Genomic DNA, 13,016 nt, shown 5'->3' with positions numbered 1-13,016 from the left:
TGCAGACCTTCCCTAATCAATGCAGGCACGTCAGGGACTGAGAGCAGCTGAAGGTGGGATGAACAGGTGAGGCCAACATTTGTCAAAGGGCTTTCATTGGGACAGAGCTTGGATGCCCCCCCCCCACTTGCTTTTAAACATTGCATTTTCAGGAGAACGTATGAACAGAGTTCAGATGATATCTAATACAACATGTACAGTGGTACCTCGGTTACAGACGCTTCAGGCTGCAGACGCTTCAGGTTACAGACTCTGCTACCCTGGGTTATGAACTTTGCTTCAGAATGAGAACAGAAATCACACGGCGGCGGTGCAGGGGCAGCGGGAGGCCCCATTAGCTAAATTGGTACCTCAGGTTAAGAACGGTTTCAGGTTAAGAATGGACCTCTGGAACGAATTAAGTTTGTAACCAGAGGTACCACTGTATACAGTGAAGCCTCGGGTTACATTGCCTCCGGCTTACGTCACCCTTGGCTTGTGACTGGCGCAAACCCAGAAGTACCAGAATGGGTTACTTCCGGGTTTGCGCCGTTCACACATGCACAGAAGTGCTAAATAGCGCCGTGTGCATGCGCAGATGTGACGCTTTGGGTTGCGGCATTTTCGGGTTGCGGCTGGGCCTCTGGAATGGATCCCCGCTGTAACCTGAGGTTCCACTGTACTCAGAAGCAAGTCACATTGTGTTCAAATGGGTTAAAAGGTAAAAAATCCCTAGATAGTTAAGTCCAGACAAAGACAACTATGGGGTTGTGGCACTCATCTCGCTTTCAGGCGGAGCAAGTCGGCGTTTGTCTGCAGACAGCTTTCCAGGTCATGTGGCCAGCATGACTAAACCACTTCTAGCTCAACAGGACACCGTGACAGAAACCAGAATGCACAGAAACACTGTTTACTTTCTTGCCTCAGCAGTACCTATTTATCTACTTGCACTGGCGTGCTTTCAAACTGCTAGGTTGGCAGGAGCTGGGACAGAACAACGGGAGCTCACCCCATCATGGGGATTCAAACTGCTGACCTTTGGATCGGCAAGCCCAAGAGGCGAAGTGGTTTAGACCACAGCGCCACTTGTTTACACCCAGGTCAGTGTGCACAGGTATTATAACCCATCCCCCCAAGCTTGTGTTTTAAACCAGCTGTAAATGGGCTTATCTTATCTTCTTCACTCTTAGTGCTGTTTTCTTAAAACAAATTTCTCCCGGAAGCACAGTATGCATCAAACTTTTTTCAGCATCCACCTTGTCATCAAACTGAAATGTGTTAAACATTTATTTTGCCTTTGCAAAAAGAGAAAGAGAAAAGGAGCTAGCCAGTCACAGCGTCATAATCCTGTGAGAAAAACTGGGAACGGAACACAGGTAACTAAAATAAAGCCAAAAACCGCAGGAGGCGATTGCTGCAAAGAACCAATTAAATACAACTTTAGGTGAGCAAGTCACAACAAGGTGTCATCATAATGGTTGCAATTTGAAAACCAGAAAAAGGAACAATTCATTAGGGTAAAATTGCATTCATGCCACAGCTTACCTTATACAGCAAAGGCAAACGTCCTAGCTTCAGAAGCGCAATTTTCCTGGAGACATTTGCAGTATTTTGGATCCTGAGCAAATCTTCTGCAGTCCCGTACTGCACATCAAAGACTTCAGCCTGTATAAACAGAAATAGATGCTATTTATTAGTGTATTCTTTCTCAACACGTTGAGGATCAGACAGATGGTAGCTACCAAGAGGCAATTCACAAGCAGTATAGGGTGGCAATCATGTTATTACACAGTGACAATCATATTTGCTGTTTGATTTACATGTGGCTAAACACGCCTACATGGTATCTGCACCAGTCTGTAGGTGTTTGCAAACACAAATATTTCATTTGTATGTGCTACATTTATATAAGTATAGACAAAGAGCCTAAATATAGATAAACAGCCAAAAAGTAATGAGTGTAGCAGCCTTCAGAGAGAAGTAGTGGTGTCATTAACCACAGACTTGGGGGGAGCAAAATCTTGGGTGCCACCCTGCCCTTAGCAGTAAAGACACTTGTGCTCACTAGTGCCTGTCTGCTGCCTTGGATTATACAGTCATACCTCGGGTTACAGACACTTCAGCTTGTGTTTTTTCAGGTTACAGACCCGCCGAAACCTGGAAGTACCGGAATGGGTTACTTCCGGGTTTCGGCGGTCGCACATGCACAAAAACACTAAATTGAGCTTTGCGCATGTGCAGAAGTGCTGAATCGCAACCTGCACATGTGCAGGCGCGCCACTGCAGGTTGGCAACACTGTGGGTTGCAAACATGTATCCCACACGGATCACGTTCACAAACCGAGCGTCCACTGTAGTACTCATCTGACCTCAGTATTTGCCTCCATGACAGTCTAAAGAAGTCTAAAGCCAGCAGTAGTTCTTTACCTAGCCTGCCAGTTGTGTTTTGTCATAGCAACTTAACAACTTGGAACAGTTTACCTATGAGATCACCTTGCACCACATGTGCCCATTTGACCACTTCAATTGGCGAAATTGGCACAACTGCAAGTGCCACATAATACCTGTTCCACATATATCAGAACACAATCATTTAATGTGGCAGAACATACACTTTGGAATTCCCTGCCTATTGAGATCAAGTCGGTTCCTTCACTGTACTATTTTCGGTGCCTTCTAAAAACATTCCTACTTGGCCTACCAAGATGCTGAAAAATGCTGATGTGGAAAACTGATTTCAAGGAGGAGTAGGATATTGTTAGAATGGGAAACCAAAGATGAAAAGGTTAAATCTGCTGTGACCCATTGGGTTAGGGATGTGGAGCATAACATAGAATTAGAATCATGGGGAAAGTTATGGAAATCCGGGTTGAAATTCACAGCATGTTCTACCCTGAGGGAGAACTTTATGAAAATGATGTGTAGATGGGACCTAAGAAAAAGTAAATTAGCCAAAATGTATAAATCAACGCCAAATATTTGATGGAAATTTAAAGAAGCAGAAGGCTCATTTTATCACATGTGGTGGACATGTAAGTAGCTAAGGACTTTGGGGAGATGATTTATAATGAGTTGAAATAGATATTTAAGGTAACTTTCCCAAAAAGACTGGAAGATTTTTTTACTAGGGATAACTAGAGCAGAAAATCGTGTCCTCCCTAAAAGAGGGCACGTGTTGCGGTGAGACCTGGAGACTGACCTCCTGGTTGTGGGTGGGTCTATTGGACAGCCACAACACCCAGTTGGTAGGTCCCTCATTGCTGGGTTTAATCTGGCCAATGGGGTGCAGTCTAAATCGAGCGAGGGACCTATATATACCTATGCACGTGTCCCAGAGCTTCCTCTTCCAGGTCGTGCATTGGAACACCCGCCCACCTCTCCCTAATTTTAGGGCATTTTGCGATTGACCTTGCTATGTTGTTGTGCGTTGTCTGTCATTGGGACAGGGGCACGGCAGGAATTTTCCCCACTTGGCTGATTGGCTGTTGCCATTTGGGTTTCGTCACAGTTTGTAAGGTTGCGGATAGGCTCTGGTTCATATGATAGGGATGGGAGAACGGTCTCGCCACCCCTATGTGAAAGGTATTCCATTAAAGGAATCCAGGGACTCAACTTGTTTGGTCAACCACCAAAAGGGGATTGTGCCCGTGCCTGAGTCCAGGAGAGCATCTGGGGAGTGAATAGAGTCTGCTCCCAGGCTTTTTACCTGCCTCAGGTGTTCTCCCTTGGCTGACCTGTGATAGAGCTCTGGGTCGGTGCTACCTGCAAGGGTGTAGGAAGCTAGTCGAACCAGAGCCTATGCAACCACTCACTTTTCTGTAATCAATCAAGTTGTGGCCTAAATTCTGCCCAAAAAACAAAACTAAAATTGGAGTCAAATGTGTCTTTATTTAGGGGAAGGTCTCTGGGTCTGAAAACGCAAAACAGATAAATCTATTTCTTTACGCAACCACGGCAGCATGAATGGCAGCTGAGTTTACAAGTTATGGTAAAAGTTTCTAAACACACTGTGTGAGCTTGGAGTGGTCAAACTCAGACAGCCTCTCTGATCAAGTTCACTTAGTGGAAGAGAAGAAACAGTGGAAAGAAGGCGAATGAAAGAACTTTCTCAACTGTCCATCACCAGACATGAGGGAGCGTGACCTGGTCAGGTCTAGAAACAACAGCATACTCTGTGGTCTTAACCCCTTTATGCATTTAACTAGAGTTAAACATGCTAGCTGTATGAAACTGCATTTCCTACAAAACGGGCTGCTGCCATGATTTCCAAAGAAGCAGACTCTAGTAATTGAATGCTTATGCTGCAGTGAACATTTTAGTCTTTAAGGTACAGTACAAGATTTTTGTTGCATTCATCTAGTGCCCCTTTCAGTATATTGGTAGGTGTGAGAAAACAAGGACTGATATTTCTGCTCCTTAAACAATTCTCAGGTGGGTTGTGGTGGAAAAACCTAAAAATGCATATGTATGATGCAAGTGTTTCCTGGAGACAGGATGTTATTCCTGTTAATAATGTATTCCACACTTACAGTACACATGGTGCTAATGCACTTTTGTAGTGTGTGTACTTTTGTACAATAAAATAAAATAATCCAACCATAATGAATGGAGTGGCTTCTGTAATGCTTTTAGCTTTCACTTCTCCTGATGTTAAAATGGTATAATCCTGATCTTTATACATTCTGAATATGAAAGCAGAATCGCTGGTGGTAAAGTACAGATAAACTGCTTTCCTTGAGGGGAAAAATAATGCTATTTGAAAAACAAAGAGGAACACAGCCTTTTATCAGCTGCAGAAAAAAGAACACTTGTGTGTTTGCTTTAGATATGCCAAGGTAAATCCTCTTATACCTAAAACTGTGGCGCTGCTAAACACTTTGATTCATCCATTCAAATGGGGTGCTTACTCTCTAAAATGCAATCTGTGGACTGAAAAGCATATGTATCTCCAGCGAAATCCAGCTTTGCACTAGATGGAATGAATAAATGGCATTCTTAGAATCAGAACAACAAAAGCTTTGATCAGAAAATGCATTAATAGGGGTGCTCCCATACTTTTCTGAAGATATAGCTAGGGCACCTTTATATTTGTAAAATTATTTTGTTGCATCCTTCCATGTAATTTCAGAACCCTTGGGATTGGTCTGATTTCTGCTAGGAGTGCTATTGCTCCCTACATCTTAACTCAGGTTCAAAGTTCAAAGTTCCTCTCCAGGAAAACAAAATTGCTAATTGTTAACAATACTGTCTCATAATCTCCCTCCTCCATGTAGTATGCATGAAGATGGAGACATGCTATTGGGTACCAAAGAGGAGGCAGAACTGCTGAACACCAACTTTGCCTCTGTCTTCACTCAAAAGGAAAATAGTGCTCAACCTGGTGATAACAGAATAAATGATTTAAGGAGAAAGCTATAGCCCAAGATAGGAAAAGAGGTGGTAAGGGAGTACCTAGCTATTTAAATGAATTCAAATCTGCAGGGCCTGATGAGCTGCACCCAAAGATATTAAAGGAGCTTGTGGGTGCCATCCCACAGCCTCTGTCTATAATCTTTGAAAATTCTTGGAGAACAAGTAAGGTTCCTGCAGACTGGAGATGGGTAGGTGTTGACTCCATCTTAAAAAACTGGGGGAAATAAGACCCAGGTATCTACTGAACGATGAGCTTGACGTCAATACCAGGAAAGATCCTAGAACAGATAATTAAATAGTTGGTATGCAACAGTGGAGGAATGGCAGATGAAGATGATGGACTTTTGGGAGCTAGCCGACCTGACTGGAAGAGTCCGCGACCAGAAGGAGGAGGAGTACCAAGAGGAATGGAAGAAATTCAAAGACTACTTAGCTAAATATGTTAAGATACCTTAAATAGAATTACTTGCGAGTATCAGATAGGCCTAGGATTTAAATATGTGATGTTGTAGAATACTATGTTAAAAGTTAAAATGAAAAGAAAGAAAGAAGTTAATTGACCAAGTAAATTTTATGTGAAAATAGTTTTGGAAAACTGCTACAATGATTTATATGGAAACTCAGCCAGGGAGACTCGAGGAAGTCACCAAACAATGTTAACAAAAGTGGAATTATTACAGTTAGGATAAATGTCTGTTTGTGTGTTTTTTAATGTTTTCTTTTTATGTTTGTGGATTTGTTTGTTAGAAATTTGGAAAACTAATATTTTTTTTTGAAAATAAATAAATAAATAGTTGGTATGTGAGTACTTAGAAAAAAGGATGCTGAAATTACTAAGACCCAGCATGGGTTTCTCAAAAAACAAGTCATATCAGACAAATCTCATTTCTTAGTGGATCAGGGGAATGCTGTGAATGTAGTTTATCTTAATTTCAGTAAGGCTTTTTCAAAGTCCCCCATGATATTCATTTGGAGAAGCTGGTAAAAGGTGGACTAGATGAGATAACTGTTCATTGGATTTGTAGCTGATTGAGTGACCAAACCTAAAGAGCGCTCATTAATGGTTCGTCATCATCCTAGAAAAAAGTGACAAGTGGGATGACACAGGGTTCTTTCCTGGGCCCATTGTTGTTCAACATCTTTCTAAATGACTTGGAGGAAGGAATTGAAGGAATGTGCATCAAATTTGCAGATGACAGCAAAGTGGGAGGCATAGATAATGTTGCAGAAGACAGAATCGGGATTCACTATTATCTTAAGAGATAGGAGAACTGGGTCTGACTGAACAAAATGAATTTCAATATGAACAAATGTAAGGTTCCGCATTTAGGCAGGAAGAACCAGATGCACAAATATAAGATGGGGCACACCAGGCTTGCCAGTAATGCATGTGAAAATGATCTAGGGGTCTTAGTAAAGGTAAAGGGACCCCTGACCATTAAGTCGAGTCAAGAATGATTCTGGGGTTGCAGCGCTCATCTCACTTTATTGGCCGAGGGAACCAGCGTACAGGTCATGTGGCCAGCATGACTAAGCCGCTTCTGGCGAACCAGAGCACCACATGGAAATGCCGTTTACCTTCCCACTGGAGCGGTACCTATTTATCTACTTGCACTTTGACATGCTTCAAACTGCTAGGTTGGCAGGAGCTGGGACCGAGCAACGGGAGCTCACCCTGTTGCAGGGATTCGAACTGCCGACCTTCTGATCAGCAAGTCCCAGGCTCTGTTGTTTAGACCACAGTGCCACCCACGTCCCCTAGGGGTCTTAGTAGATCACAAATTAAACATGAGCCAACAGTGTGACACAGCAAAAAAAAAAAAAAAAAAAAAAAGAGTTGATGCTATTCTAGGCTGCATCAACAGAAGTATAGTGCCCCAATCAAGTCATAATACCACTATTCTTCCTCAGTCAGACCACACCTGGAGTCCCACCACAGTTTTAGAAGGCTATTGACGAACTGGAATGTATGCAAAAGAGGGTGACCAAGTTGATTGAAGGTCTGCAATACAACTTAATTGATATGCTAGTGCAAGCATTAGCACTTGTGAAATGGGTTTTCCTCTATGTGCACTCCATGCCATCCCCAATTTTTATCCATTGATTGCTTTCTCCACCAAGAATTTGTCCAGTCCTCTTTTAAAGTCATTCCAAGTTGGTGGCCATCACTGTTTCTTCTGGGAGTGAGTGACTTCTCTTAACTATTTGCTGCATGAAGTACCTCCCCCCCCCCCATATCCTGAATCATTTTGATAAAATTCTATCATGCCTTTCCTCTAGTCTAAAAAGTCCAAAATGTGGCAACCTTTCTTCACAGGCGAGTTGCAAGATTCAAACCAGGAGCTCATATATCCAGCCTCAGTCTTAAAGGCACCATACAGTACAAAGTGGTGAAATTTGCTGGGGGTGAAGAAAATCTGCAATGCTCTTTGCACTGAAATATGTCTGGGACTTGATGAAGTGTGCTATTATGACAGTCATTTGAAGGCACTTGCTATTTTGAATCCACCAAGTTTATTTACTGGCTGATTTTGTCTCCTATTTTACCTGATCTTGAAAATCAATGTGCTTATGATTTCATCGGGGGCAGGGGGGCTGGCATAGTTCTGGCACAGAAATTTGTGTTTCTATTTAAACTGGAGCATTTTCCTGAGTCTCCCCCCGCCCCATCCTCCACTGCTCTCCCTCAGCTATTAATGTACATTTCAGAGGCTCATATCCTTTCAGAGGTTAAACCTAATATGTCTGAGATTGCCGTGCTCTTTGTTTCACAGGATCTGACAGAACTCATTGAAAGCTCGGGAAAATATATTTACATTTTCTTTAATATTTGACACAATGCAAAGCTTTATCCTTAGAGGAAAAAACTACAGAAGACAAAAAAAACCCATAAAAAGAGTCGTTAGCAAATAAATATATCTGAAGTAAAATGTAAATGGTGCCAAAAATGTAAAGGAAACAGCAAAAGCAATCCCCCCCCCCACACAGGCAAAGTCTTATTGTGCTTTATATCTCCTAGATAACAAACCTGGGCATTTTTCATTGGACTAGAAGCTGCTAGAAAAGGAAGAATTGGTTCTCTATTATCTTTCACTTTATCCTCTCCCCTAAAACAAGAAGGCGCCTAAACTTACCATGTTGGATATATACATCTCATTAATGGACTTTAACATTTTACTTTTTTACAGATAAGCAACAATGGAGATTAACCACCTCTATATAATATTTAAATCGGCATGTCCCTATAGAGTGAGGGCTTTGGCCTCCTCTTAATGTGATCGTCCATCTCCAGATTCTCTCTCTGCTTCCACTGTGTTTCACTTCCATGTGAATGTACACAACACAACACACACTCCTCCAACTGGGCAAGCAAAAGGAAACATTCCATTCAGGGAAAAGCACCATGGAGTGTCACAAGGGTTGGATGGAGAGACCATTCAATTTATGGACCAGAGTTCCATGAGCCCATTTGGTGTTAGTGCTAACAGCTAAGATGTCTCATTTTGGTATGAAAAGGTCTTAAGGCCAGTGCTGAGCAGGAATCCATGGTATGGTGAGAGGTATGGTGATGTGGTCTCCATGGTTACTGCTTTTGTAGGTGCAGGAAAAAATGCAGCTGTTTGTTTTTACCATAAAGAAAACTAGGGCTATTCTGTTTCCGTTCCAAATTAATTTCTGCAATGTTCAATTGGAAACCCCTCTCTGGAAATGGCTACCCAATGAATACCTTTCGTTATGGACTCATTTTTGAGGCTGCCAGAAGTTTATTTTTTAAGAGCTTGGCTCTGTTTGCTTTTTGTTAAACATGATGCAAAATACTACACAAAGTATGCACTTCTGGCAATGTGATGAAAGATATCGTTGAAAAGTTGTGTTGCAGAAAATTCAGTACTCATTTTTGGAGGGAAATGCTTTCTATACTGGGAGTCTGGAGAAAAGAAAGATTTTCTAAACTCCCTTCCTATTGAGTTATAATTCATGAGGCTTTCTAGTCACAAACACAACGCATCAAGAAGTAATTCTTTTCCCTCCCACAGACCTGAAATATGATGAATCATCTATTTTAATGTGCATTTCACAAGCAACAGGGCCACGATCTGCGAAATCATACACTGACCCCACCTGTTATTATAATGGAGTAAACACTGTCACTTTCCCAGCCTACAGCAAATTACACAGAGGTAGCAAAAGTGGGTCATCCATCACTGGCACTAAGTCTGTTTTCAAAAAGAAGATTTCATATACCATGCCTGCAGTTCAGACTGTTACTAGAATGCACAAATTGGGAGATTCAGGTACAATATGGCCACAAGATGAATGGACATGACAGGCTTTCAAAGAAGCAGAGTACGGCTGTTCTACAAATAACATTGTCAAAAACCAAAGCAGTCCTGCCGTGAGTGTCTGGCAGTGAGCCACATTTTGTACAGCCATTAATAGCTCTTTCTGCTGGTAGTTCAAGTGAAGAAAAAGACAACAGCAATGGGGATAAATCAATTACATGCAACTGGATGTGTATGTGTGTGCATTTGTGTATGTCTGTGTCTAGGTTAGAGTCAGTGTGGTTGTGGTTAGAGTGTTAGACTAGGGCCTGAGAGACCAGAGTTCAAACCTCTACTCATTGAGTGAAACTCACTGGATGACCTTGGGCTAGTCATTGTCACTCAGCCTAACCTACCTTGCATAGAATCATAGAACCAGAAAATTGTAGCAATGGAAGGGACCCCAAGAGCTCCCTAATCTAAGCTCCTGAAATGCAGGAATCATAGCTAAAGAATCGATGGCAGATAGCCATCCAATCTCTGTTTAAAAACCTCCAGTGAAGGAGAGTCCACCAGCCGTTGTTGCTGCCATGATATATGATACAAGGATTGCAAATTATATGCAGACTTCTCCATAGACTTCAAAATAACTCTTTGATCTGATTAATGCCCTGATCTCAAAGATCTAAGCAGCTTTGGCAGCTTGTAGAGTAGCTTGCACCAACACAACATTAACTGCCTTGATTCAGATGGTACGGAGGTGTAATTAAGTAAACTGAAGTGGTAGGACTTTTCTCTGCTGAAAGCCATAATTCTCTGTACACTTCCAGGAGGCTATTATGCAGCATGCTTACCAGATGGATCTTCAGTTCTGGAGGCCTACAGAGATTTGGAACACACATTTCCCAAGAGCAGGTGTGGGTGCTTATAAATTTATCTTTCCCCCCAAGCTCCTCTTCTATGTACCAGATGAGGATTACAAACCCTCTGGGCTTGGACTGTTCATTCCGATGCTCTGCTCTGCACCTAGCACTAAATAAATGTTAAATAGCAGAAGCTGAGATTGCCATGTATGTGCAGTTGTGCAGTACCTGCAGATGTGCCCAGCTGAGAAAATCACTCCCCTAGAGCAAATGATAACATCATGTAAACCAAATGTTTCTGATGTTTCAGGTTTGGGTTACTGCCTATTCCAGTCCTGTGGCTGAACATTATCATGCATCACAGCCTAGTAAGCATCTTGGTTCTGCATTCCTGACTAGATGAGATTGCAGAAGTTTCATGTTGTTAAATATGGACTGGCTCAATCATGTAGGAAGGAGGTGGATCTCAAGAGTTCCATCTTAAGAGCAAAAGGGAAAGCATAAGTGAACAATGGCCATAGTTCAGTGGTGAAGGGCAGGTAATAAATTGAATTAATAATAATAACTGAAATCAAGAACATCATTTCTACCTAATGAGAGGCAGGTTTGTTACCTGTCCTGCTGGACAAAATGGTAGAAGGAAAACTGAGGACTGAGAGCTTTGCACAAAGGGGTTGTGTCGTCGATCTATGGTTCCTCCACTTTCAGGTAAAGGCCAAACCTCCAGGTTGCAACCCAGCAACAATCCTGTGGTCCTCAAAAACTTCATTTTAAAGGAATCTTTTGAAAGGTATGGTGGTGCTTAGCAGAGCTGCCTCATCAACTATAATCAAAGAATTTAAAAAATCCATCAAATACTATTGACATGACTCTAAAAGAAGGCAGTTGACTCACCAAAAATATGAAGAATTCCAGCTTCCACTTAAAAAGGTATAAAACATAAACAGAGATGGATCATGCCAAAAATTGAGTCATAAAGCATACTATATCTTAAACCCACACCTACTTGGCTTCTTTCGAGCCTTGCAAACAATACATCATCCCATTGGTTTAAATCTAGATGGAAGCTGTTTCTTTCTATTTCCTCCCCCCACCAAAATGACAGAGACAAATGGTTACATTACCGTGAGAGTTCCTTTGGCAGAGTAAGCAGCATAGGAGTAGAGAAGGTCTTGACTGTGAAGCTTTTTGGTCTCTTTGCTACACAGCTGTCCATTAGGATAAAAGCATTCACCAGTGCTATTCAGAGTCACTGTATTTGGAGAAGCGCCCGGCAGATCAAGGAGGACAGAGTAATTTACGAGCTGGACATCTTCAAGGCCATAGGATGTCCACTGAGCCAGCAGCTTCATTGCAATATCTCTATCTTCTTTCCCATGCAGCTGTATCAAATCTCTGACAACAAAGAAACAACAACAGAAGTACTCGATTAACACGCTGGATTTCCCCAATGCCTCTTCACTTTTCTGATAAGAAGCCTCTGATTTTATTTGTATGATGCCTAGAATCTAGAAAATTTATTGTGCCTAATTCTCCAACCATCTTATCACAAGAATGTGGATATATCGCATTAAGAATTTCAGGAGGCCCATTGTATTAGCCCAGTCTTCTGGTTGTTTTGTAAAACTTGATGCTAGTCTTCCAAGAATATAGGATCACCCATATGGGCAAACAAAACCTAACATCATCTGCGAGGAAGACAAGGGACTGATTCAGATATGGATGCTTTTAGGAAGCTGCCCTCCTGGTCAGTGGTGTAGCATGGGTGCAAAATTCTGAGGGGGTGCAACCAAGTGCCCCCATACAGGCATCGGCTTCCATAGAAATCCACACCCTAGCAAAGGCAGCAGAGCAGCTCAGGCCCACGGAGAGCGGACATGAATGGAGCAAGGCAGGCAGCAGTGGCGGAGCTTCATGCTTCGGCACCGGGGGCAGAGAACAGGTGGGGGCATGGCTGGCGCATGCCCTGGGGGCATGGCAAGCCACCCGCAGGGGCGTGGCACGCATCCTGGGGGCATGGTACCCAGCACGGGGGGGGGGGGCAGCCATGATGGAACCCCACTGGGATCATAGTGCCAGGGGCGGTGTCTCCCCGTGCCCCCTCTTCCTCCACCAGTGATAGTGTGGTGTTCTTCCCCATGGGCATCAGGGGGATTTGCCCACCAAAGGCTGTGTCAGCCAGATGGGCTCTCCCCCTGCAGTCTGAGCAGCACAGGCCTGCTTGGCTCTGGTGGGGGGGGGTGCTCCAGTAGTGTCAGCAGCTTACCCGCCCAGGGCGCCAGCAACCCACGCTATGCCACTGCTCCTGGTAATCTTCTGATGTTTGGGACAACAACTGCCATCAATCCCAACCAGCATAACCAATGGGAGGCACTGGGTTGGGGGAAACTGTGTTCTGTTCCTAGAATTAAGATAACAAAGTAGCCTCTCTCTTTTTTGTTAAAGGTTTTCCTCAGAATTGTCCCTTGTTATGAGTGGAGATGCCTTTTGACTAAATGTA

The 13,016-nt window shown here is 42.9% G+C and overlaps 1 protein-coding gene across 6 annotated transcripts in view; it reads right to left on the bottom strand.

Annotated features, from left to right (window-relative positions):
• NAALADL2 (N-acetylated alpha-linked acidic dipeptidase like 2) overlaps positions 1-13,016 on the bottom strand; it is an 821,817-nt gene that overhangs the window by 323,215 nt on the left and 485,586 nt on the right. For all 6 annotated transcript variants that reach the window (XM_081862367.1, XM_081862368.1, XM_081862369.1 and 3 more), the window contains 2 exons: positions 11,641-11,911; positions 1,525-1,644 (listed from right to left, as the gene is read on the bottom strand). In XM_081862367.1, the coding sequence (XP_081718493.1) occupies positions 1,525-1,644; positions 11,641-11,911 (391 nt within the window). The remainder of the gene's footprint in view (positions 1-1,524; positions 1,645-11,640; positions 11,912-13,016) is intronic.

The sequence above is a fragment of the Podarcis erhardii genome (genome assembly GCF_964252035.2).
Source record: "Podarcis erhardii genome assembly, chromosome: 5".
NCBI classification, from domain to species: Eukaryota; Metazoa; Chordata; class Lepidosauria; order Squamata; family Lacertidae; genus Podarcis; species Podarcis erhardii.
This window is presented reverse-complemented; position numbering and strand designations above follow the sequence as displayed.